Here is a 27,916-nt window from a genome sequence, read left to right as displayed (position 1 = left end):
GTCCTAAAGTGCTGTGTTTATTGCACGAGTTCTAAAGTGCTAAGTGTATTGCACAAGTTCTAAAGTGCAAAGTGTATTGCACATAACCTAAAGTGCAAGGTGTATTGTACAAGTCCTATAAGTTGAGTATTTTATGTAAAGCTAAAACATACATAAAACATAAATGTTGGATCAGCAGTGTGACTCTGAAGTGCTGTATATTTGCAACTTTTCTCCCCGACAAAACCCACAATGTCGATGAAACGTTCTGCACCGACAAAGGCGCCTACGAAGGTTTGAACTTTGAGAGAGTTTAAAAACAAGAGAGAACTGTGAGAAAATGTTAATGCCTGTCTGAGAAAAGTGTGTAAAGTGTGTGGTGAGGAGTTTTACAGCCGCAAAACATATATAATAATTGAAAATAAAGCTGATACTTTGCGGATTTTGCCTATTGCGGGTTATTTTTAGAACGTAACCTCCGCGATAAACGAGGTATCACTGTATATAAATGGACATAGCTAACCTGCTAGCCACCGTGGTCTAAATAGGGAGTGAGCACAGGTGCACTTCCAGCTCCACTGACTCTGGCTCCGGTTCATTTTACATTGAAAAACTGTCGCTTCTCTCGTCGTAACAGCTAAACATTTTGGTTTTAAAATGTTCGTTTTAACCTGCTCTCCATCCTGGTATCCTGGTATTTTTGATGCCACCTGCCCACTCCCTGCTAAACCAGCCGTGTGGATTGAAAGGGACGTTATCTTAAACAACCTCGCTCCAGATTGGCTCGTTGGTTGCTATGATACTTGTGCTTGTAAATCCATTCGACCGGAGCTGAATGCTACGGGTGATGTCACACTCACTAAGTCCACTTCTTTATACAGTCTACGGTAAAGCAGCAACCCTGCAGTAAGAAATAATGTATTTTTCTTTAAGCTTTGAAAACACCTACAATTTAAGGCACATAACATAATCATTTTAATACCATACCGTGAAACATTCTGGCCAATGCAATAACATATCTATAACAAGCCCCGCGTACTGTGTTTGTTTTGTTGCAATCAGATCAGATCTCCATGCACACATCAGAACAGTGCGTCTTTTGGCATGAAATTCGGAGCCACATTTCCATTTGTCGCTCCACAGTGAAATGTAGTCGAGGAAAAGACTGATGGTTCAATATGCCAACGAAAAAAAGACTCAGGTAATTTCATGCGCGCTGAGCTGATCACTTCATCATTAGTGAAAGAGTAGCTCCTCACTCCTGCCCAACTTCCCCTGCACCACATTCTTCATTTACATTTTTATAGTCACAGGCCAAAGTCTTCACCTGGAAATGAGGAAATAAGTAATAGAGGAGGCACTGTTACGAAATTGGATTGAATCGGAAAGTCAATGGCACTGCTCCAGATTGACACGCGTGTTCTTCTTGCACTGATAATATACCTATGTGTCGTAACGGTGCGGATAGGACCAAAGGATGCAGACCAGAGCAGTTTTAACAGTGTTTATTTACAGCGGTGAAAATGCAGTCTTTAAACAGGTCACAAGAGCAGGTACAGGAACCGGGGAGCGGGAGACGGGTCAGGCGGGTGCGGTGCAGGTAGAGGCGGGCAGGGCAGGACCAGGACGGGGATAGAAGCAGGTGCGGTACCAGGGCAGGCGGATCAGACGAAGACCAGAGCGGGGAGCGGGTGACAAACCAGAGACCAGGACCGGACAGGAGACGAGACGAGCAGGAGACGAGACGAGCAGGAGACGAGACGAGCAGGAGACGAGACGAGCAGGAGACAAGACGAGCTGGAAGCGATACCGGGACTGGAACGTGGCGGCAGGAGCTGGGCGAGTAGAGGCAGGAATCTGGAGGGTGCATAAATCCAAATGAGCATTTGCCGGAAAGTACCATATAACAAAGCTTAGCAAGAAACATTCACGTTTTACACGCGGACGGTCTGGCACCGAGTGTAGACTGCCAAGCCTTCTTGTACTCAGCAGCAGGTGGTGGTGATTAGGCTGATGCACCCCAGGTGTGCACGGGAGGAGTCAGGCACTCCACCCAGCTCCAGACACACAGGTAGGGGAGGGGAAGAGAGCACGGGAGGACAGGGAAACTGACATCATGACAGTACCCCCCCCCTAAGGTCCACCTCCTGGTGGACCCCCAGGCTTGTCAGGATGAGCGCGGTGGAAGTCTCTCACCATGTCGGGGTCCAGAATGCGTGCCCTGGGCACCCAGGATCGCTCCTCCGGACCGTAACCCTCCCAATCGACGAGGTACTGGAGGCCCCTACCACGGCGACGAACGTCAATCAGGCGGCGGACGGTGAACGCCGGGTGGCCGTCAATGACTCGGGCGGGCGGTGGGGGATCGGCCGGAGGGCACAGGTCGCTGGTCCGGACTGGTTTAACCTGGGAGACGTGAAAGGTCGGATGAATCCGGAGAGACGGGGGTAACTGGAGGCGCACCGCCGATGGATTTATGATCCTCATGATCTTAAACGGTCCCAGGAATCGGGGGGACAGCTTACGGGAGTCCGTCTTCAGCGGGACCGTCTTGGCGGAGAGCCAAACCATCTGGCCAGGTTGGTATACGGGCGCCGGGACACGGTGGCGATCGGCCGTCGCCTTAGTGCGCGCTCCAGCCCGAAGAAGGGCCGCCCTGGCCTTCTTCCAGATCCGGCGACAGCGCTGGAGATGGCGCTGAACAGACGGGACGGCGAGGTCCCTCTCCTCCGTGGGAAAGAGAGGGGGTTGATATCCCAGCGATGCCTCGAAGGGGGACATACCAGTGGCGGAACTCACGAGGGAGTTGTGAGCGTACTCTATCCAGGGTAGGTGAGTACTCCAGGTCGCGGGGTTGGCGGAGGCTGTGCACCGTAGGGCCGACTCCAGGTCTTGGTTGGCCCGCTCCGTCTGCCCATTAGATTGTGGATGGAACCCGGACGTGAGGCTAACCGTGGCCCCCAAACTGTCGCAGAAAGACCGCCATACCTGAGAGGTGAATTGGGTCCCTCTGTCGGACACGATGTCCACCGGGATGCCGTGGAGTCGGAAGACATGACTGGTCAGCTGGTCGGCAGTTTCTTTGGCTGTGGGGAGCTTAGGCAGGGCAACGAAATGGGCGGCCTTGGAGAAGCGGTCCACAATGGTGAGAACCACCGTGTTCCCCTGGGAAGGGGGAAGGCCCGTCACGAAGTCCAAGGCGATGTGGGACCAAGGGCGACGAGGAACTGGGAGAGGATGCAAGAGACCAGAAGGGGGTGAGTGGGAGGCCTTGGCCCGAGCACATACCTGGCAGGCGGCGACATAAGCCCGGGTGTCTGTGTCCATCGTGGGCCACCAGAAGCGTCTCCTGAGGAGGGAGAGAGAGCGACCGGCACCAGGATGGCAGGCGAAACGGGAGGCATGGACCCACTGGAGCACCTGAGACCGGACAGAATCGGGAACAAACAGTTTATCTGGAGGGCCGTTACCTGGGTCGGGGTCGTTGGTCTGGGCCTCTCGGACGGTGTCCTCGATATCCCAATGGACCGCGGCCACCACACACGAGGAGGGAATAATTGTTTCCGCGGTGACCGGGCTATCCTCCAGGGCGAACTGGCGGGAGAGGGCATCGGGTTTGACGTTCCGAGATCCGGGGCGGTAGGTGAGGAGAAAGTTGAAGCGGCTGAAGAAGAGGGACCAACGAGCTTGACGGGGATTGAGGCGCCTGGCGGACTGGATGTACTCCAAGTTTTTATGGTCGGTCCAGACGATGAATGGTTGCTCCGCCCCTTCGAGCCAGTGGCGCCACTCCTCCAAGGCCAGCTTTACGGCAAGGAGCTCCCGATCCCCCACATCATAATTGACCTCGGCCGAGGACAATCGCCGGGAAAAGAAGGCGCAGGGACAGAGGCGGTTGTGGGGGTCGAACCTCTGCGAAAGCACGGCCCCCACTCCCGAGTCGGAGGCGTCGACCTCCACGATGAATTGCCGTGAAGGGTCGGGCTGGTGCAGGATGGGAGCGGAGGTAAATAGTCTCTTAAGCTTCTCGAAGGCTGTCTGCGCCTCAGGAGACCAGGCAAACGGCAAAGCAGGAGAGGTGAGTTTAGTTAAGGGCGAGATAACCCTACTAAAATCCCGGATGAAACGTCTATAAAAATTGGCAAAGCCGATAAATCTCTGGAGCTGTCTCCGGCTGGTAGGAACGGGCCACTCAGTGACAGCCTGGATCTTTTCAGGGTCAGCTCTTACTTGGCCCCGCCCCACAATGAAGCCCAAAAAGCTGACCTCCTCTGCGTGAAACTCGCATTTCTCAGCTTTCACGAACAGTTTATTCTCGAGGAGGCGCTGGAGAACCTGGCGAACGTGCTGATGATGCTCCTGGGGGGACCGCGAGAAAATCAAGATGTCATCCAAGTAAACAAAGACGAATCGGTTAAGGAAATCACGGAGCACATCGTTGATGAGGGCTTGGAATACGGCAGGGGCGTTGGTGAGACCGAAGGGCATAACCAAGTATTCGAAATGTCCCAGGGGTGTCTTGAAGGCCGTCTTCCATTCGTCTCCCTCCCTGATGCGCACCAGGTGGTACGCATTCCGCAAATCCAACTTTGAGAAGATGGTCGCACCGTGGAGGGGCGTAAATGCCGAGTCCAGTAAGGGAAGCGGGTATTTATTCTTTACGGTTATATTGTTCAGACCCCGGTAATCAATGCAAGGCCGCAGGGATTTGTCCTTCTTAGCCACAAAGAAGAACCCCGCTCCCACGGGTGAAGTGGACGGGCGGATGATTCCGGCAGCCAGGGACCCACGGATATAGTCCTCCATTGACTCGCGTTCAGGTTTAGACAGGTTATATAGCCTGCTAGATGGTAGTGGGGCACCCGGCAGGAGGTCAATGGCGCAGTCATATGGACGGTGGGGCGGTAAAGAGAGGGCCTTGCTCTTGCTAAAAACCTCCCCCAGGTCGTGATATTCAGCAGGCACCGAGGACAGATTGGGGGTGTCTGGGGACGGATCAGCGACAGGAACGGACCTCCCGGCCGGAGGGAGGGCGGACCGAAGGCACTTGGCGTGGCAATCGGGACTCCAGCCCGAAACTCCGCCCCTGGCCCAATCGAAAACAGGGTTGTGGGCGCGTAGCCAGGGGTAACCAAGGACCAGAGGAGAAGCGGAGGAGGACAGGACATGAAACTGACGGTTCTCTTGGTGGTTGCCGGACAGAATCACGGTGACAGGTTCTGTGATGTGAGTGATGTGCCCCAGAAAACGTCCATTGAGCCCCTGGGCATTTAAGGGGCGTTCGAGGGGCTCCAGGTAGACCCCGAGCTGCTCCGCGACTTGGGCATCAATAAAGTCCCTCTCAGCCCCGGAGTCGATAAGGGCGGAAACGCATAAGGTCTCTGTGCGAACGCACAGGGTGGCGCTGAGCCGCAGTCTATTAGAAGAGTCCAGGATGTGTTGCTCGCCCACCAGTACTCCCAGTGCTACTGGTGGGCCCCCCTTTTGGCCGAACTGGGCAAGTGACCACATAATGTCCGCGCTCACCGCAGTAGAGGCAAGCCCCGGCCAGACGACGCCTCCGTTGACGCTCCTCGGCCGGCACAAGGGTCCTGTCGAGTTGCATGGGCTCATCCGGCGGGGGCGGGGCAGCGCGTGGCTCCGGCGGGACCGGTGACCGGCGTCTCTCTCGGCGACGAGCCCGTAGGCGGTTGTCTATACGGTGAGTGAGGGAGATGAGGGTCCGCAGGTCGGGGGGTTCGTCCCGGGAAACCAATTCATCTTTCAAAGTCTCGTTCAGGCCCCGCACAAACACAGCCCGCAGCGCGCTGTCCGTCCAGTCCAGCTCCGCCGCATGTGTCCAGAATTCAATGGAATAATCCGCTACCGTCCTGGAGCCCTGGCTGAGAGTCAATAACCGGGAGGCAGCATTGTCCTGGTAGTGCGGGTGGTCAAACACCAGCTTAAACGTGGACACAAATTCATTAAAATCCAGGCTATCCACAGACGTCTTCATTAGGCGCGCCTCTGCCCACTGGAGAGCTCTGCCCCGGAGTAATCCACATATATATCGGATCTTGGTGGCCCCCGAGCTGAAACGAGAAGGGCATTGCTGGAACATGAACTCGCACTGGAACAGGAATCCGCGACAGAGGTGAGGTTGTCCAGCATACGGCTCCGGATCCGTGCCTCTCGGCTCCGGGAGGCGTGGCGGCGCTCCAGCTGCAGCAGGCGGGGTGACGAGGAGCGCGGCCACCTGGTGGTTAAGCTGTGCCACCTGCTGGGACAATGTCTGATTTAGCTCCAATAGAGTTCGAATGGATTGTTCATGCTGACCCAGCACCGCCTCGGGGTGAGAGTGCGTGAGGCGGCGCGTCTGGTCCGGATCTGAGCCTGCTTGGTCCATAGTGGCCAGACCGTTCTGTCGTAACGGTGCGGATAGGACCAAAGGATGCAGACCAGAGCAGTTTTAACAGTGTTTATTTACAGCGGTGAAAATGCAGTCTTTAAACAGGTCACAAGAGCAGGTACAGGAACCGGGGAGCGGGAGACGGGTCAGGCGGGTGCGGTGCAGGTAGAGGCGGGCAGGGCAGGACCAGGACGGGGATAGAAGCAGGTGCGGTACCAGGGCAGGCGGATCAGACGAAGACCAGAGCGGGGCGGGTGACAAACCAGAGACCAGGACCGGACAGGAGACGAGACGAGCAGGAGACGAGACGAGCAGGAGACGAGACGAGCAGGAGACGAGACGAGCAGGAGACAAGACGAGCTGGAAGCGATACCGGGACTGGAACGTGGCGGCAGGAGCTGGGCGAGTAGAGGCAGGAATCTGGAGGGTGCATAAATCCAAATGAGCATTTGCCGGAAAGTACCATATAACAAAGCTTAGCAAGAAACATTCACGTTTTACACGCGGACGGTCTGGCACCGAGTGTAGACTGCCAAGCCTTCTTGTACTCAGCAGCAGGTGGTGGTGATTAGGCTGATGCACCCCAGGTGTGCACGGGAGGAGTCAGGCACTCCACCCAGCTCCAGACACACAGGTAGGGGAGGGGAAGAGAGCACGGGAGGACAGGGAAACTGACATCATGACACCTATGTAATGCTGCATATCCATATCTACTTATTTGTCACATTAATGAGGGGAAATGGTCAACTTTCAACTGATATTTCAACATTCACATGCTAGCTTTATTTAGCCAGCAGTTTTTCAGTTATTAAGTCACACCTTTTTCTTGAACACCTAAAAAACCAAAAATATAACTCACAATTCACACGTCGCATAGTTCAATGGACCCAGCCAACAAACAGAAACTGTAAACAAACAGGTTAGTTAGCTCCTCCCTTCAGATAGACGTAAGGCTATTTGTGTTTTTAATTTTATTCTTTACTTTTACTACTTTTTACATTTTATATACATGCGGAAGACATCAGATATATGAAGTAAGGTATAAGGGTTTATGTAGTAAGGAAATAAAAAAACCCAAAAACTTTACTATTTTTTCTAAGGGACTGTAGACCATTGTCCATCAGTCTCCTCTGTGCCGTGTCTCCTGTACAGTACAGAATGTGTTCAGACAAATTTACATAAATGTTGGAAACGTTGGTTCTGCACAGACAAAGGCACCGACGAAGGTTTGAACTTTGAGAGTGTTTAAACAAGAGAGAAATGTGAGAAAATGTTAATGCCTGTCTGAGAAAAGTGTATAAAGTGTGTGGTGAGGGGTTTTACAGCTTTAAAACACATATAATTGCAAAAAATAAAGCTGAATAATTTGCAGATTTCGCCTATAGCGGGTTATTTTTAGAACATAACTCCCGCGATAAACGAAGGACCACTGTAAACAACAAACATTTCTGAAAATAAACACAAAACAAGCCAGTTTGCATTTTAACCACTACAACACAGCTGTTTCTTACTTCGGACATCGTATATGGTTCACATCTCCCTCATGCTACACGGCTTTTCTAATGATGTGATGAGAGCCGCCCGCTGACTGTGTAAAAGCCCACGTCTATTTGGGTCTATGTGCGGCGTATGAAGAGAGATGCGTACACAGTTACTCATTTGATCCAAACACCAAAACGAGCTGTGATCAATCATGTTGGCAGATAGGAGACTCAGCGTGTCACTCCAAAGACAGCATGTTTAAGAGCTGGGGGCTGCTGCAGGATTATCAACATCTGGAGCTATTGTACTGCACGGCCGCACGCTCACTATGCCTGGTAAATGGGGCAATCTTGTATTTTTCTAAAGATGGGATAAAACTTTAATGACTCCCATGGGGAATGTGTATGTTTGTAACAGCGGTGTATATAGAGAAAGAGGAAGAAAGGAGGAGAACAAATACAGCAGCGTGGATGGTAACTCGTCCGGATTGCTAGCATCGGATAATAAAAGTGTTTGCAGGTTACACAGGAGTCCGTAAAACTAGTAAGAGTGAGGGGCTGTCAAGGAACGACTCGTGAGCTGTATTTTAACTATACTGTGAGCTGATTCTAACTGAACAATAACACAACTTCTTACACTGCACCGCATTATGTCTTTAATCAGGAAAAGTGTGTATATAAAAAACATGAATAGTAAAAGATCTTGTACCCAATTTTTTCCCCATGTATTTGAGTAAAATTTGTCTTGCCCCATAAAGATGCATTGTATATTTAGCTCTTGAGGTCAAAATAAGTCTGCTGCGTGCTGTCTGAATCTTATTAGTTGTAGTTAGCTTTATCGTCACACACGGCAAAGATGATTAATCAGCAAATTATTAATCATTTCCCGGGCGCAGACTGCACTCCGGTCTGGTGTATTCTGAATCATTCAACGTGACAAGTGGAGCTCAGACCACATGCTGTGTAGTCCGCCGGTGGTGGAGGTGGTGGAGGTGCTGGTGCCATATAGCTTACTTCATGTATTTGATATTTGAGGTCTTCTCCGCTGGTGGAGGTGTTGGTGGAAGTGCTAGTGGAGGTGGTGGTGCCATATATCTTAATTCATATATTTGGTATTTGAAATCTCCGCTGGTGGAGGTGTTGGTGGAGGTGCTAGTGGAGGTGCTGCAGCGCTCCGGATTCTTTCTGTTACGAGTCTATTTTTGCCTGAGCTGACCACAAGCCTTTCCCCTTATTAAATGAATAAATGTTGCGTGAAGTTTCAATGGTGGAGACCACAACAGCACAGCAGCGCTCCACTCTGAGGCTGAGTGTCACATACAAAAACCCTCTGACACCAGGTGCACTCTGAGTGAGGCTGCACTGAATACATAAGGTGAGTGAGAAATAACTTTGGACCACCGCAAACCATTTAAAATGAACGGTTCACGGTTTTAAGAGAGCAGTACAGTCCTAAAAAGGTTCACTGGGGCTACATAATACTACTTTAAGCAGGAAGACAAAACCTGTTTACTGTATTTCAGCTGACAAACACATCGCAACTTTTCATGTAACTCCCCTGAAAAAAGATCGAACTAAAACACATGATGTACTGAGCCAGACTGTCTGATGAAAAGACAAAACTGACCCTGTGATCTTTATTTAATGATCTGAATGGAACGAAAGTCTCACCTGTGTGACCAACAGTTTGAACAGTTAATGGGAAGCACAGTGTTACATTACAGCGGAAAATCTGTTCTTATATATGAGCTTATATAAAAAGTACAAATAAAGTCTCTGTGCTGTCGATCTATTATGTAGTAAACTGCTTTAATAAATCAGCCTCAGTTTTCTGTTTTCGCAATACGCCTGATTTTTTTTACCATTGTGAGTGTTTCTTTATCAAATTCAAATTCTAACTGATCATGAAATGGAAGAAAATAAATCAGTTGCATCTCTCTTTAGTGCAAATAGGCCTGTTGTATATATATTTCTATAGCGCGGGGATAATGATAAGCATGGCTGTTTGCGTTGGTGTGCCCGCCTCATTGGCCAGACTCCCACTGAGCCTCTATCAGTTGTTCTCACAGTTTTCTCCATGTGCTGTGCCTCCCGCCTGGATCTTTGCTGCGCTCCTGCTTTGTCATTCTCCGAAGAAACCAGCGTCCCCCGGCCCAGAATATGAAAGATTTACACATTTTACCTCTGTGTCCTGTACAACACACAGTGATTTTCATGTTTTCATCCTTATTATTGTTTATCTTTAGCTGCTTGGGGGTTACACTGTAAACGAGTCCCATATTTAGAGACACTTCATGCTCAATCTCTTTCAGGTGTTCCCTATATTTAATACAAAAATTCTAAATCTGCTGCAAACATGTCCATAAGAAATTCAAATGCACGTCTCTGTTTGAGCTCATACATTCTCTGTTATTCCCTGAGTACTGTTCAGTAGAGGTGCATGTATTTATGATGTTGTAATCAGCAGTGGAATATTTTGATTTATTACACAATGACATGTTCACAACTGTGTCACACTGTAGTCACATCAGTGGTGGAACATAAAGTAAAAGTAGTAAAGTACTGTATTTAGGCCTGTCATGATAACAAATTTTGAAGTTCGATACATTGCTGAAGTAAATATAGACAAACGATAATATGAAAACTCATCTATGCCACTGACACAAAAACCCTGAAGTAGACTTTTCCTAAAAAAAATATCCTAATTGTACCATTTGGTTAAAAAAACATAAATGTAATACATAAACAACAGAATCACACACTCAGTTAATAGAACTTGATGTAGAATAAGTCATAGAAGTGATTTATTCAAAGGTCTTCAAATAAAATCTAATCATAGAACAGGAAAAAACAAAACAAAAAGTTCTCAACTAATACAAAGAAAAAGTACTATTATAAATACTGACCCCCAAAAATGATTGTTCCATCTATCATGTATTGAACAATAAGTCAATATTGTAATTATCATGACAGACCTGACTGTACTTAAGTAAAAACGTACTTTTTACTTAAGTATATTTTAAAGTGGATGGTTTTTACTTTACTATATTTGAGAGCAAGTACTTTCTACTTGCTACTTTCTATTTTTTATTATTGTGTCAGACCTGCTGAAAAGGCTGAGGGTTTATTTTTAACAATCATAATTTGAGCAAAAAAGATATATACAAATAAAATCAGCTAAGAAAAGAACAACTGATTCAACTGTTTCTGCTGAAGCCTTATAAAACCTCAAAATCTGCAGACTACTTTTACTTACTTTAGTCTTTAAGTGCATTTTTAACCAGGCACTTTAATCCTTTTACTTTTACCTGAGTATTTTTTGCTCCTGTATCTGCACTTTTACTTAAGCCACAAACCTGAGTACTTCCTCCACCTCTGAATCACACAGAGGTGAAGAGGAGCAGCTGAGCACACATATTTAGAGCCATTTAAAACCACACAAGAAACAGATGTGCTGCAATATGGTGAGAACTTTCCCTTGAAGATGCATGTCATACATCTGATACATCTAGTATCTATTAGCAATAACCAACACAAACAAGAGTAAACAAGAGTAAACAAGGTCAACATCTGTGTTCTGCTCGCAATACGACTGATTCGGGTTTTATAAGTTCAAACCGAAACAGGAAAACACAACTATTATTTAACGAACAAAGTCTCTTGAGAAAGACTAAAGACGTGTGAATGTGGATATGAACAACACAGGCTGAACAACTGCTGCATGTGTACAAATGTGTGAAATTAGCTAAAGTAAACTGAAAGAGGGGGATTTTACTTCTATGGGGTATTAAAGGTCACAAAACTGACTCTTGTGAGCTTTAGACCATGTTATGATGCTGTTACCTAATCAAAAACATACTTTGAATCATGTTTTGTTTCATTCACACATGTTTGAGTAACTCTTTATTAGTTTGTCTACATCTCCAAAGCTCAAAATGCTCAGTTCCACCTTGTGATGTCATGAAGCGGTTGTTTTCAAGTTAACAGCTACGTTTTAACTTTATTTCAGTAGAGATTCGCAATTCCAAGGCTGAAATGATCCAAATGATTCTAGTGAAGGTATGTGGAGTTTAAAAACACAGAGGAGCACTTCCTGTATTACCACATGACATCACAAAGTGGAACAGAGCGTTTTCTGTTTGAGAGAAGATGAGGAAACATAACATACTGCGTCAGAAAATAGCATAATATGGGCCCTTTAACTGCTAACACATTTAGATAATCATGTCGCCTTTTATTGTTTTGAAAATATATTAACATGTTTTTGAGTTTCACTTTCACTTTTGACGCTCTCTGCTCTTCTTGCTTAGTCTCTCCCCCTTCAGAACGCTATCACAACACAATACGCTAATGAAACTACTGCACATCACATCAGGTTTGTGGACAGCTAACCATAAGGAGGACTCAAATAGGGCCTGAGAGAGATCGCTAAATTACTCAAACATAGATGGATGTCATATAAAACCTCTTCAGGCATATTTTTGCCGAGGGAACAACGTTATAACATAGTAGAAAGCTCCAAAAAGTCGATTTTGTATAAAACTGCCTCTTTAAATTCAAATTTGGTGGATAATGTGATAAAGTGTCCTTGCTTTTAGGTTGGAATTATGCAGATCTGTAAAAAGTTCTGGCGCTCTGCTCAGAAACTGTGTGATCCACTATATAGATTGTTCCCATAAGCGCTCAGCCTTGTTTTTGGCCTGGTTGTGCCTCGTCTCTCTGTTCTCAGTGTCGAATCAATAGGACACCGAAGAGACGAGGCCACAACTGCAAGTCCTCAAACTATAAAATATCGTTTGGTACAACATTTTCATTTCAAAGTCTTTTTTTTTTAAATAAATGCTTTTGCGTGAGTGGGTCTATGAAACTGTAATATCACCACATTTGAAGTTTTGTCTTTGCTTAGACATACCTGCGTCAATGAACAATCTAATGATCCTTTGTTTGTAGTAAAAAGCAGATGATAATCATTCATTATGTCACCAGAATGTGCAGATAAAACACTACTTCTCCCTGATGATATGTTCTGGAGAGTTGTTGTTTTCACTTATAACAAAGTACCATTCTATTCACCTTATCCCGGAAGTTGCCGTGGGCGCCGCCATCGTCATTCTGTTTGTATTATTTTGCATAAATCTGCGATCTTGACGGCAAATAAGTTTTATATGGACTAAAGAGCCGTTTTGAAGCTTCCCAGAGAATTGGTGCAGTGTTGACTTGTTGTTGTACATAAAGACTGATATTCGACAGAAATCTACCTACTTTATATATTTTAGCATAAAAACTTTTCCCACATTTCGGGATTCTCACAAAACCGGAAGTGCCATTTCAAAAAAAAGCGCGGTTCAGCTGCATTTACGGAAAAAAAAGTGGGTTGAGGTCAAATAAGATCAATAACAGTTTAAATATGGACCTTATTTATAATCGAAAAATAATAATTATTCAATGTCATAACATTTTTTTCAGCAACTTTAATAATTATCGTGATGTTATCGTTAATCGCAATTATTCTAGCCATGATAATCGCGACACCAGATTTCGATATCGTCCCATGCCGAGTGTGAAGTGATACAAAGACTTGCCAAATGTTTATGTATTTAAATATCAAATTAGCACTCCATTTGGGTATGAAGTCAGGTTTAAGCCGTAATATTGTAGAGTTTTTCCCAAAGGCGTGCTTCAAAGAGACCATGGCTCATTCTAAACTTTAATGATTTCCAATTACTTTGACACGAACCTCGACTTTTTAATCAAAAAACAGCTGGGGGCAGGCTCTCTCACTGTTCACGAGATAATTAGCTAACGTTCGTATACCATCCCACACTGGGGCTCCCTCATCTCGTCCACAGGAAAGCCAACTCTGCCCTATCGCACCTTTGAAACTTGAGTAGGAAGTGACCCTAATTCAGATCACTTTGTACTTCTTATAGCACAATGGAGGACTTTAGCTTCAATTTAAGAAAAAGAGCCTAGATTATCTCATAGACCTATGGCTCCAGATCATAGGGCAACATAATGAGGACTGCTTTATATTGCAATTTGTCAGTATCCACCAATATGACACAAATGTGGATATGCAATTATTAAAAAGATTTGTGACCTCAGTTTTGACCAGAGACAGAATTAGGTCTTGATGGATGCGCGGTTTAAGGGGAAAGAGAAAATGAAGGCCACAGGGTGAATAATTTAGGCCTTCTTTACTTCAAGGACTCATAAAATTTTACAGTGCGTAATTGGATGGAATTGGACGCAGCCCGAGGTTCCTCCACCATTAAGTATTATTAGTGCTCTTGTCATTTTGAAAGCCTTAGCAACAAGTCTTAGATGCACTACGAGTACGAGGCAAACGGCAATGTTTAGCAGCGTAGAACAAACACACCGAATGAAGTTGATGGTTTCTAAAGGTGGTGTCAGTCGTCTTAAACAGTAGCTCTCGTCTGAAATAGTTGGAATAATAAAACACTAAGTTTGTACACTGTAATCAGGTGGAGGTAAACATGCAAATGCCCCTCTGCTGCAACCAGTGGTGGAAGGAAAAAAGTATAACTAGTAAAGGACTGCACTTGAGTAGAATTTTGAGGTATCTGTCCTTAACTTAAGTACATTTTACAGTGGATACTTTTTACTTCACTACATTTGAGAGCAGTATCTGTACTTTCTACTCCACTACATTTTTGAACCAGACTGAAAAGTTAAAAGTACTTTTCATATGAGTTGAAGCTTCGGCTTTAAATAAATTCATAAAGAAAATTCATGAGAAAAAATGAGAAATTGATTCGTACTGTTCCTGTTGACCAAAATATGTATAATTTTTTAAATCAAATATCACTACATTTACACAAATTAACAACACTTGTGTGAAATACTTTTACTTCTTAATATTATAGTACATTTTTAAACAGGTACTTTTACTCAAGTAGTTTTTCATGTGATACTTTTAGTTCTACCAGAGTAACCTTTTACCTCTGCATCTGTACTTTTACTTAACAAAACTGAATACTTCATCCACCTCTGGCTGCAACCCACAACAAATACCTTTGCCTTGGACCGGAAAAAATAGTGAACTGGTTAAAACTGTATTTCAGCAATTAGTTCATTCACTTTGTGTGTTTACTCCATCACATCCATGTAATTATGAAAGATTAGGACAGGTGCCATAGAAATTAACAATTTATTAAACACAATTTTAGTTATTACGCAACATTGACTCTTGACTCATGAGCTTTTACCCATGTTATGATGTTGTTACCTTCTCAAAAACACACACATGTTTGAGTAATCCTTTATTATTAGACCCTCTACATCTCCAAAGCTCAAAATGCTCTGTTCCACCTTGTGATGTCATGTGAAAGTTTTCACGTTAACAGCTACATTTTGGCTTTTGTTCAGTAGAGTTTGGCGATTCCATTACTGAATTGATGCACATGATTTTAGTGAAGGTGTATAAAGTTTAAAAACACTATGGAGCACTTCCTGCATTACCACATGACATCACAGAGTGGAACAAAGTGTTTTCAGTTTGAAAGACAAACTCAGTTTAAATATGCAGGGTTTGTGTGTTAAACATGTGTGAATGAAAGAAAACGCAACACCAGTTATGTTTGTGATGAGGAAACAACAGATAAAAAATAAAATAAAAATTGTGTAAAAAAGAAAAAAAAAAGTATAAAAATATTGTCAAAAATAGTTTTAAAAAAATAGTGTAAAATTTTTTAAAATAATAGTGTAAAAATATATGTAAATATATAAAAATGTAAAAAATAGTGTTAAAATAGTGTCAAAAATAGTTTAAAACAATTGTGTAAAAAATAAAAAAATAAATAAAAATGTGTAAAAAAAATGTGTAAAAATAGTGTTAAAGTAGTTAAAAAATTATGTAAAAAAATAAAAGGTCAATGGAAAAAAGTTTTGTAAATGTTGCATATAACAGGAAGCTAAAATTGAACTGCCAAACACTTTACTCAGAGCTGGACACACACTGCTCTCTGGCACTAGGAAAAGGTAAGCAGTCCATTACCTTTATATATTAACTGCCATCTGTCATAGAACTCCACAGTTTCTCTTTAGCACAAGTGCACATTCTCTTGACAACCCTTTCCCATGCCCCCACTCTCCAGCAGTACTTTACATTGTACTGCAGCGCTCTTCAAGTTCCCCTGTTAGACAGATGGACAGGTGCATGTTAATAAATTGGACATTCAAAGGGAAAAGACCACAAAGCACAAATCCCTCTTTCCGGTGCCCTTGCCCTGTGTCTGGGGAGTCTTCTCATGACCCCAGGACCTGGCGAGCGGAGCCGAGGTGCAGAGGGATGGATCAGAGAGAGACAGAGCGAAACAGGGGGATTGATTGTGCTGCTCTGTATAGAAAAGTCCGACCTGAAGCAACCCTGTGTCCTTTTAGTCTGCTAATCGTGGATTCTGTAGCTGATGAAACAAAAATGAAGTTGCAGAACTTTTTTGACATATGCACAACCAGTCAAAAGTTTGGACAGATTTTTTTCCATTTATGTTTCTCCTTGATTTCCATGGTTATTTACACTGTAGATTCTCAAACTGTGAATGACACATATGGGATGTAGTAAACCAAAAATAACCTCAAAATAACAAAAAACTCTGAAAATAAAGAACTCTGGTTTATACTTTTTGCTTTTCTTGACCCTGATGCAGCACAGGGAAAACCAAAACAAAAGGTGGATACTTTGAGTTATGTAGCTTTTCTTTGCCAAATCATTCCATACATCTTGCTTCATATATTTGACGTGTTCATGTAAAATGTAGAAAGTAGTAAACACTGAATGAGAAGGTGTGTCCAAACCTTTGACTGCTAGCGTACTTTCTAATAATAATAGTCCTAAAATAATAATTTAAAAAATATATATAATTAATTAAAGATAAAGTTTACCTGCAGTGAGTATTCACATTAAAAATTACTTTAACTTTAAAATAGACTTTTTACACCAAATGTGGCAGAAGCCCTTCCAAACTTATGTTTCAAGAGAATGGCCCGTCTAATCACCAAACAAAACAAGAAGAAAGCTTTCTTGTTGCATCTCCAGAGTCCATCTGGCTCCTCCTGACACTGCTGTGATGTCTGGTCTGAAGGACACGGAGGAGGGACACTTTTGTTCTCAGGGCTATTACTCTCCTCAAACTGCCGTGACACAGAATCTATTGACCTGATAAGTCCTTCTTTTAAGCTGCACAGGGACTTTTGTTAAAGCTATTCTATTAATTTTGTATTTTAACAACTCACTGTGCTTAGAGTGCCCCTGAGGGATAAATACAGTTATATTGATTGATCTAAATATGTTTTGTGTTGCCAGTTGTAGATCTAAACGAAAAAAAAGGGAAAATGATATTCCCTTTTTTAATTAGATGTGCGACCTACACCTCTCATATAACAAAAGGCACAGACATACAGTATTATTTTGGCATAATGCATTGGGTATAAGTTTCAAAGTGAATGCACATCCTCGTTGCCTGCTTTACCTAATGGCTGTTTTCTGATAGGATTGCTTGTCTGCAGATTAAGTGAATGAATAGCAGCCCCAAACATCGGGGACCCTCTATGTAATAAAAGAGCAGTACATTTGGTACAATGGCTATGATCTATAATACAGATGCATAATTATATCTGCTGCTACAGTGCTGGAGACTAATGCTATTACAGAGGATTTAAATGTGTGTGTTGTCCAATCATTTTCCTTGTGGAGTTACACCGCGAGGCACCAGCTCTTTCTCTGCTCCCCATTAGACCTAAATGGATGTAGAGACTGTGAACATTCTATTACAGTCTTTGTAATTTTATTATATCATAATAAGTACTCATGTAGTGATAATTAATTATGGAATAAAGGCCATGCACTTGTGAAATTACCCAGGCCTTAAGGAGACTGGAAATGAAGTTATCTCCAGGCAATCTGTTCTCAGTTTGAACCAGAGCAATAACACCTTCATCCCTGTACGTGTTAACTTGAATTTATGACAGGCCCTGACTATTGGATCTCAATGGAAGGATCATTTGACCATGAACGAAAGGTTGACAAAAATATATATACAAGGGTTTCAGAATGATGAAAAGTTAGGACCAAAGCGATTACTTCTTTAAACGGAGGGTTTTGAAAGGGAAGGTTCTCAAGATGTTGCATAGAACAGGAAGCTGAAACCTATGAACACTTAACCTGGCCAACGAGAACCACACGTATTGACAAAACTTTACAAAGACGAGTGGATTTGGAGCCGTATACTGTGTCCTCGATTTCAGAGGGCATGATTGACAGGCGGATTAACCAATCAGAGAGATGCATGGTCTGTTCATGTCAAAACAAACACGGCTGCTTACATGTAAAAAGAAAAAACAACAACAAAAAGAACTGAGAAAAAACGCAGACTTTTGCAGAATCAAGAATTGAAGCACGAAACTCTTATTTATTCCAGGTAAAAGAAGTTTATTTTGTTCTGAAAATAGAGGATTTTTTGAGAGATTGTGTTTCGTGTGTTGGATGGAGGGACTAGCTGGTCAGAAAAATGAACACTTGGATACTGATCAAGGAAAAAAAAAACCAAACAACGCAAAAAGGACAGAGCTGGACCTTTCCTGAATAAGTTCAAATGATCTATATCGATTTACATTAGAATTAGTATGAGACAACATGATAATATTACAGAAACTATTATTTTGTGTTGTAATAAATGTCTTTTTTCCCCTTTTTAATTACTAGAATTGAGGAAATTAAATCAGTGTGAGGATCAAGCCTGCCCCTGACATTAACTATAGAATATCTTTGAGTCTGAGTACTGTCAAACGTTTATTTACAGAGAAACAGTTTCGATAGAGACGTCAGTGGACTCGTGGAACATTCTATTGTTTGTGATTTTGTGTATTTTGGACATAACACACCTTCCTCAAAACCCCTACACGAGACCTGTACTATACTTTTAGTTCTTAGTGTTTTGTTGTTTTGAAGTAAACTGCTACTTCAGCTCCACGTTGCGCTGATAATGAAAGCAGCTGTGTTATCTCTGCACCGCACTATCTGGGAACCATACCTGCTACTATTGTGAAACATTTAGGATCTCCTCGCCACACGGACGACCCGCTTTCTTTAGCACCTGTACATCCCTGCGCCAAACTTTCCCCCAGCTCCTTCCACTCTTTGCATTGTGGGTGTATGTTGTTGTTGGCTGCCTGCACATTGTCAGTCCTAACCTCTTTCTGTACTGCTCTTTAGTCACTCACTGTCAGAGCCCATAATACTTCCAAAGATGCCAGCCGCAGCACTTTTCCGCCGGAGCGTCTTTGTGTCTGCCTCGCGGGTGCTCCTGGTGCACTCCAAGGAGGCAAAGCGGTTTGAGGAACGAGAAGAAAACAGACCAGAAGCCGGTGAGCGCGTGGCTTTTAGAGGTTAGCACGGCAGCAGCTTTGGAAATGCAACTGGAGTATATACAGGTCGCCACGGTGCCAGAGAGGGTTTTGTTTCTTTAGCGCTGGAGCAAACCACTCCTGTGCTGCAACGTGAGAGTCAAAATTATGTGTTCGCTGAAGTTTGAGGGCTTCCAATATATGCTCGTATTGCTCAGTTGGCCTTTTCTTTTGAAACCATCAGACAGTGGAATCAGCTCCAGACAGTCTGAAAGTGTCTGTAGATCTTAATAATTTGACTAAAAATTTGAAAAAGCACATTTTAGATTATCAAAAGTCTGTCCACATCAGTCTGGTTCATTTGTGCTGTTTTATTTAACTGTAAAAACTTGCACATAATGATCTTTAATAATTGTATGGGCTGTAGGAAACATCACGTATTGGACACGGTGACATTTTACAGCTAATGTCAATGATAAACTGTTAATCTATTACTGTAATCGTGATGAAAAGTGTATTTTAATGTGTGTTCACCTGCTCAGGGACTGCAGATGGAAAGTAGAGGTAGCCAAATCTGGTACAAATCATTGTTTCTTTTTTAAGATTAATGAATTTGTACATGATTCCTGACAAATAACGAATAAAGAAAGAAAGACCTTATTCAGCCCCACCCACTTTTGCCGTATATGCTACTAAATTGGCAGCTCCATGCAAAATAATACAGCCTGAATAACGATAGCAGCGCCCATGGCAACTTCGGGAATACGTTTTTAATACAGGGTTTTACTTGGTGAACCAGTGCATATTTGGGGTCATACAGATTGCCAGCAGATGGTGCCAGGACTGCATCTGCTGACACATTGAAAAGTTAAGTAAAGTATAGCAAAAAACAATGGTCAGAATCACTAAACTGCTAAATGGGTGCAATTTCATCATAACAAATCTGCTGAAGCAACTGACATTCTGACCGCTCAAGTATTTGAATTTCACCACAAGGGCCCCACTGATATGGATCTTTCGGGGCCGATACGATACATATATGAGGAGTGTTGGGGGTTAGCTGATAAAAAAACAATATATTTAGTGATGTCAAAATTCACTGTAAATCTTCAACTGCTGTACTGGTCTTCTGCTTCTTTACAGTCATATTCAAAGACAGCATATAAACAGTATTTTTGAATAACACACTAGCAATACCATTCAAATGAACAATATCAGAGTGGATAACCCAAATACATGCCCACAGTGGTCATTAATTATATGCATAATATAAATGCCAAACATTCACACCTCTATTCCCAGCTCATTTACACAGAAATGCAGAACCAGCACTAGAGCCACTATAGTCACTTTACAGTAGGTCTATGAGAGGAAACAGGCTGTGTTTATGCTGTTCTCATGTGCAATGGAGAAGGTATTGTTTTGTTCATGTGCTTTTGTGGTCTTAGCAAAATGAACTATCTCAAAAATATACTTTCTCTTGGCAAATATACATATGCACATATAAGACAGTAGCCTATAGATTACTCAGGAAAAATGAAATCAGAAACTACATTTTATACAATTATGCTAAGAAAAAATAAATACACATTAAACTTGTAAATGCTGCATTATTATGTGGGCATAAAAACAACCAGCAGATGTAAAATCACAAATGTTCTTCATTCTCTCCTGTCCGCCATGGTGCCATGTGAGGTCAAAGGTTATTTCCATCTCAGCAGCTCAGGCTTCAAAATGATTTCCCTGTTCTCCAGTAGAAAATACAGCATGAGGGGCCGTTCATGTGCAATTTCCCACTCGACTAGTCATTTACCATTATTCCCATAGCTTCATGTGGTAGCTTACAGTAGCTAAGCTCTAAACCAATGCGCATAAAAGAAAAGAAGCATCAAAACGAACACAGATAGGCACCTCTCAGATCTCAAGTCTTCACAGATATGAATTCTTTTAGTTCCGACTCAAAACGATGACTGTCCATGGCAACAGTCCTCTCTCTTCTTCACGCTGAAGATAAATACAATGAAGACACAAAAAATAAGTACACTTTTCTTTTAGGGTTAGTCGCTTAGTTCAGAGCGTGTTGAATCCAGCCCTGCCCTTCAGTCACAGACATGAATGGTTAGAATAACAGAGCACACTGATGTAAACAGGAGCACATGACTCTGCGATGCATTCAGGTGCAGTACGAAGTCACAGATACACAAAAAAACTACTCAACTGATAAATATTGATGTGGAGCCACACATTAGGGCATTAACTTGTCTGCATATTTGATGAAATAGCTGAAATAAAGTGTAAGCTTTATAAAGTGGTATAAAATGCCCATGGACTTTTGGCCCACATTAGCAAAAGTTTGGCCGATATCGGCCGATAATATCAGGCAACCAATCTATTGATCGGGCTGTAGTTACCAGAAATGGTTGTTTTTTTGTGTGGTATAAATACTTTAAACTCTTTATTGCTACTGTAGAAAAACAGTTGGGTAATATGCGTCTATACTTGCTGGTTGTGTTTATTAAGGGACCAATTCAGCAGAGAAGAACACACACTTGAGGATCATTGGCACAGGCCCTAAAACAGCAAGCTGTCAATCACACCATCACTGGGGATTTTCAAAACCTTCAGAGAGAAACAGTTGAATGCACTGAATTAATCAAAGCTCTAAGTATTGATTTGCCTGGCAAATCCAGAATGATACATCTGTGTGTTTTATACAGATGGATATCAGTCTGGTTTGGTCAGTGACGCATGTGACAAAGGAGCTCATTGGTCATCTATCATTTACACATAAAACGACATGTAGTACTTTGCTCATTTATTCTATCGAAATTCCTTGTGATTTTTTTTTCCTAGTAAGCAGCCATATTTGTTTTGATATGGACGGACCATGTGTGTCCCTGGACAGGTGTACACTGACTGCAGGTCCCACAAGACTTAGAAAGTCTTTACAATCAATGCACTTTACCACGCTGACCTCTGCACCCTGCCACGCTGACCTCTGCACCCTGCCACGCTGACCTCTACACCCTGCCACGCTGACCTCTGCACCCTGCCACGCTGACCTCTGCACCCTGCCACGCTGACCTCTGCACCCTGCCACGCTGACCTCTGCACCCTGCCACGCTGACCTCTGCACCCTGCCACGCTGACCTTGGTGGAGCATGGCTTCCGGGGAGGCGAGTGAACATACTGCCGTACCTGCTCACAGTACATGCTGTACCAGCTCCGAGTACGTGCCATCCAGCAGGTAGTATACACCCGGTATAATCCACCTGTCAATCACACCCATCTGAAAACAGGGAGATTCACCACTGACCAGACTCACATCTCCGTAAAGTATTGAAGAAGTGTGGATTCTGGATCCAGGGAAATATTGATGACTTTCTAGCACATGTCAGATAGTGAGGTGTGAAGAGATGGGGTAGTGGGCATATGAAATTAAATGACTGAGGCTGTGTTCTGAAAATCTGAAGTTAGATTATTATTAATCACGGGCCTGGGCGACTTTGCTTGAAAATAACTTTTTTCTCCAAAAATTCGATTTGATTTTTGAAAAGATTGTATTCAGTGAGCATATTTAACCCATTGGCCATTCTGGAAATCTTTTATGAATGAGATAAAACAGGCTATTGCATTAAACATGCAGCCCCAACATTTAATTTAACATCACTGATTTTAAAGCAGTCAGCACTACCCTATGGCCCTGTGCTAAACTCTGCTCTGTCACTGCAGTGAGCAGCCTTTCTTGCATTTTCAATGCAATTTCCAATGCAAAAGAGTGGAGGAAATCAAAATAGATTTTCTTCCAAACAAATTGAAATCTGAACTTCAAATTTGATTAATCGATTTTTTGCCAGCCCTACTGAGGCTGACTCCTACTCTCTGACATGCTCTGAGTAAGTCTCACTTTCTAGGGGTAATTTAGGTACAATATAAAAAAAGTTAACCATGCTCAAAATGTTTGGCATCTTGCTCACGCCCAGCCCATCACCATAAAGACCCTAAAATGAGCCCTGATGTTTTAAAGCTTTGTTTCCACAGTTAAAGAGCAAAACGTAAGAATAAAGTGTATCGATTCCTATGCATCCTGTTTCCTTCTTTCTTACTTTTCACTGGGTGTTGAAGAGAAAGATAGATCATTAGCTTTAATGGACTTTAGCCCTGTCATTACATGTCCCATTTACCTTCACTGCATAACACTCTGCTTTTCATATCGGCACTAGAGGAGGGCATTAGGACGAGAGGAGCGGAGGATGAGTGCCAGACCAAATGTGACAGCTCCGACAAAAGACACGTAGCACACGGCTCAATGTGAATGAACTAAATCATCAAGACGGTGTTTGGAGATGAGGAAAAAAAGTAACTGTAGCAAGGTTCTACAGGATCATTTGGATTCAGTTTTGTCAGCTGGATTTTCGTGAATAAGGAGACAGAATGAAAGAAATTTGCTATGTGCCTGTGTAATCCCTCAGCCATCCAGGTATGAACCATAGCAAAAGAAAAATTCAATTCTGTCAACAGGACAAAAGTTTTACAGTGAAGACGTTTGGCTGCTCATCCAAGAGGCGTCTTCAGTTCTGGTGGATTGCTGGTGCAGACTGAAACCAACCCACCTATTTGTATGGAGTTTCTGTTTGTTAGCCAGGTGTATTGAACTGCACTACTTTTGTCCAGCTGACTGAGAAGTATTTTTCTTCTGCAGTCTGGCTCCATGTATCTGCACTAAATGAGCTTTTCTTAAATACAGTATATGCAATATTAAAATGAAGTTGAATTTATTATCCAATATTGTTCTGCTGTCATCGCAGAAATTCTTAATTACAAACCCAACCGAGCAAGCAAAATGTGACATTTGTAAGCAACTCCGTGCGGGGAAATAAACACAATTAATAGCTCTTTGTGTCAATATGAATCATAAAAGGAGGGAACAGACTGAGGGTGGTGCTGGAGTGGCATTAGGTGAAACTAAATCCTTTCATTACGCATTGATTAGCTCATATTGACACGTTGGCCACAGTTAAAATGCTCATTTTCTCTGATATTTACAACAAATAAAATGTCAGAGTGAAATCCCTGAGCCGCACAATAACTCGATGGGTTTAGTTATGAAGTTAAAATGTGTTTGAACCTCCAGTATGTTAGCACTGCAAAGGTCTGTGTAGTGACGAATACAAATACACAAGAGAATATTTTGAACTATTAGGGGGGGGGGGGGATTGCCTGGAATTTTATCTTTAACAGTACCATGACATGACACATTTTTATTGTTAAAAAATTAAAAATGGACTGTGAGTGGACTTGCCTCTCCACAGATGTGACCAGTAATTTGACATAGTGGCGTCACCTGCTTGCAGTGGTGGGACGTAATGAAGTAAAAGTAATAAAGTACTGCGCTTATATACAATTTTTAGGTTTCTGTATTTTACTTAAGTCAATTTTTAAGTGGATACTTTTTACTTTTACTTTACTACATTTCAGAGCAGGTATCTGTACTTTCTACTCCACTACATTTTTAAACTGGACTGAAGAGTAAAAGTACTTTTTTTATTATTGTTTGACACCTGCTGTAAAGCCTGAGAGGTTTATTTTCAACACATAGTTTGAACCTCAAAATCTGTGTGAAATACCTCCATGTTTTCCTCTTTTTAAACAGATAATTTAATACTTTTGCTTAAGTAGATCTTTTCATGTGATACTTTTACTTGGTATTTTTTGCAGTAACAAAACTGAGTGCTTCTTCTGCCACTACCTGCTTGTCACCTTGGAGACAGATAATTTAAATTATACAATACGGTGGAACATTCCAGGCAAAGCAGTAACATCTCCATGGAGACAGGCTGGTGGCAGGTGGAACTTTTACTCAGTTGTCCAGAAGTTTATTGGCCAAAAAACACGCTGATAAATGGACATTTCCACCTTAAGTTCAGGTACCAAAGGAGGGCTGTTCTTGTCAAAGTTTGAACCTTGACCCCTTGCGCCCCCTGCTGCCCGGAGGCCCCTGTTCTTCCTGTCAGAGCCGCCAATCACCAGCACCCGGCTTTTGCTAACCGGGAAATGGGTATGTGCCGACATGATGCGTTCTACCACACTCTGCCACTTAAACTTTTCACTTACAACTTTCAACCCAAAATGTTTTCAGTGGTTCTGTTTCTGAGACTATTATTTATGAGAACATAAAACTCATAAATATTCGAGCAAGGCTACAATATTCACAACAGCTTGTAAAGTGAACCAACGTGCCAGACGGCGTGGTGTGGCAGCAGCACATGCCCAAGTGCAAAAAACACATTAGAGACGTTTCAAAAGTGCAGAGAGAATCCAAACGACTCACTTTAGATCCTGAAACGGCTCGGCTCGAACATGTGACGTCTCCACTGAATGACTGAACACTACTCCTTCATTCCCTGGAGAGAGGGAGAGAAGACAGGGAGAGGACGGAGAGATGAGAGAAGAGGGAGATGGGAGAGGAGAGAGAGAGGACAGAGAGAAACAGAGAGATGGACAGAAGACAGGGAGAGGACAGAGAGAAAAAGAGAAGAGAGAGACGGGACAGAAGAGAGGGGGAGGAGAGAGGGAGAGAAGACAGGTAGAGGACGGAGAGATGAGAGAAGAGAGAGACGGGACAGAAGAGAGGGGGAGGAGAGAGGGAGAGAAGACAGGTAGAGGACGGAGAGATGAGAGAAGAGGGAGATAGGAGAGAGAGAGAGGAGAGAGGACAGAGAGAAGAAGAGGGAGATGGGAGAGAAGGGGGGAGAAGAGACAGGAAGAGGACAGAGAGAAAAGAGAAGAGGGAGATGGGAGAGGAGAGAGAAGAGAGAGAAAAAGAGAGATGGACAGAAGACAGGGAGAGGACGGAGAGAACAAGAGAAGAGGGAGACGGGAGAAAAGAGAGGGGGAGGAGAGAGGGAGAGAAGAGAGAAACAGAGATGGACAGAAGAAAAAGGAGAGGACGGAGAGAAAAAGAGAAGAGGGAGATGGGACAGAAGAGAGGGGGAGGAGAGAGGGAGAGAAGACAGGTAGAGGACGGAGAGAACAAGAGAAGAGGGAGACGGGAGAGAAAAGAGGGGGAAGAGAGGAGAGAATAGAGCGATGAGAGAGAAAACAGGGAGAGGACCGAGAGAAAAGAGAAGAAGGAGACGCAAGAGAAGAGAGAGGAGGAGAGAGGGAGAGATGAGAGAGAAGACAAGAGGAGGATGGAGAGAAAGAGAGAAGAGGGAGATGGGAGAGAAGAGAGGGAGAGGACAGAGAGAAGAGAAGAGGGAGACGGGAGAGAAGACAGGGAGAGGACAGAGAGATGGGAGAGAAGACAGGGAGAGGACAGAGAGAAAAGAGAAGAGGGAGATGGAGGGGAAGAGTGGGAGAGGAGAGAGGGAGAGGACAGAGAGAAGAAGAGGGAGATGGAGGGGAAGAGTGGGAGAGGAGAGAGGGGGAGGACAGAGAGAAGAAGAGGGAGACAGGAGAGAAGAGAGGGAGAGGAGAGACAGAAAAAGAGAGAGAATCAGGAGAGAAGAGAGGTAGAGATTGGACAGAAGAGGGGGAGGGGAGAGGAGAGAGGGAGAGATGAGAGACGAAAGAGAAATAGAGATGGAGAGAAGAGAGGGAGAGGAGAGAGGGAGAGAAAAGAGAGAAACAGATGGAGAGAAGAGAGGGAGAGGACAGGGAGAAAAAGAGAGAGACAGGAGAGAAGAGAGGGAGAGATTGGACAGAAGAGGGGGAGAGGAGAGAGGGAGATAAGATGGGGAGAGGACAGAGAGAAAAAGAAGAGAGATGGAGAGAGGGAGAGAAACAGAGATGGGAGAGAAGAGAGTAAGAGGGGATAGAGAAAGAGATGGGGGATAAGACAGGGAGAGGAGAGAGAGAAAAAGAAGAGGCAGGCGGGAGAGAAGAGAGAGTTGGGAAAGAAGAGCGTAAGAGAGGATGGAGAAAGATGGAAGAGAAGACAGGGAGAGGGTGAGAGACAGAGAGATGAGAGAGGGAGAGGAGAGAGATAGGAGAGAAGAGATGGAGATAAGAGAAAAAGAGGGGATAAAAGAGAAAGAGAAATAGAAGTATGGGAGAAATAAAAAGAATAGAGTAAAAGGCAGAGAGAGATGGGAGAGACATGAAGGAAAGAGAAGGGGGTAGAGAGAGAATAGAAAGAAATGACAGAGAGAGGGAGACATGGGAGAAAAATATAGAGAAATGATAAAAGAAAGATAAAGAGGGTAAAAAGTCAGAGAAGACAGCAACAGACAGAGAAAGAAGAAGGAGACATGGAGGAGGAAGTTGGAGGTAGAGAATGAACAGAGTGAGAGATGAGACAGAGGGAAGAGAAGGAGACATGGATGAAAGAAGAGGGCATAGAACAAATAGTAGAACAGAGATGCAGGGAGAAAGATAAGAGAGAGACATATGGGAGACAGAGGGAAAGAGAAGAGAAAAGAACAAGGGGGAGAGAGGAGAGAGAGGTGGAAGAGGGGAATAAAACAGTGTTAGTTTAAAAGCAGCAGTCACTTAAGATGCATGTGACAGCTGTGGTCAGAGATGCAGCACAACACTCACGTAGAACAAAAACACACCGGACGCTGCGATATTTAACTCAGCGGAAGAAATTAACTGGACGTGAGACTTTATAAACTGTGAAAGGTGTTTCTGATCAAATCTCCCATGTCACTGAGTTTGAAACACTTTTAATTAAACTGGATGTTTTGACGTTCTTAAGAGA

At 43.6% G+C, this 27,916-nt stretch overlaps 1 protein-coding gene across 1 annotated transcript in view; it reads right to left on the bottom strand.

The window, feature by feature from the left end:
* LOC117377801 (zeta-sarcoglycan) overlaps positions 1 to 27,916 on the bottom strand; it is a 150,800-nt gene that overhangs the window by 29,575 nt on the left and 93,309 nt on the right. The window contains exon 6 of the mRNA XM_055221863.1: positions 25,544 to 25,616. Coding sequence (XP_055077838.1) covers positions 25,544 to 25,616 — 73 coding nt within the window. The remainder of the gene's footprint in view (positions 1 to 25,543; positions 25,617 to 27,916) is intronic.

This window comes from Periophthalmus magnuspinnatus, chromosome 1 (genome assembly GCF_009829125.3).
Source record: "Periophthalmus magnuspinnatus isolate fPerMag1 chromosome 1, fPerMag1.2.pri, whole genome shotgun sequence".
Classification (NCBI taxonomy): domain Eukaryota; kingdom Metazoa; phylum Chordata; class Actinopteri; order Gobiiformes; family Gobiidae; genus Periophthalmus; species Periophthalmus magnuspinnatus.
This window is presented reverse-complemented; position numbering and strand designations above follow the sequence as displayed.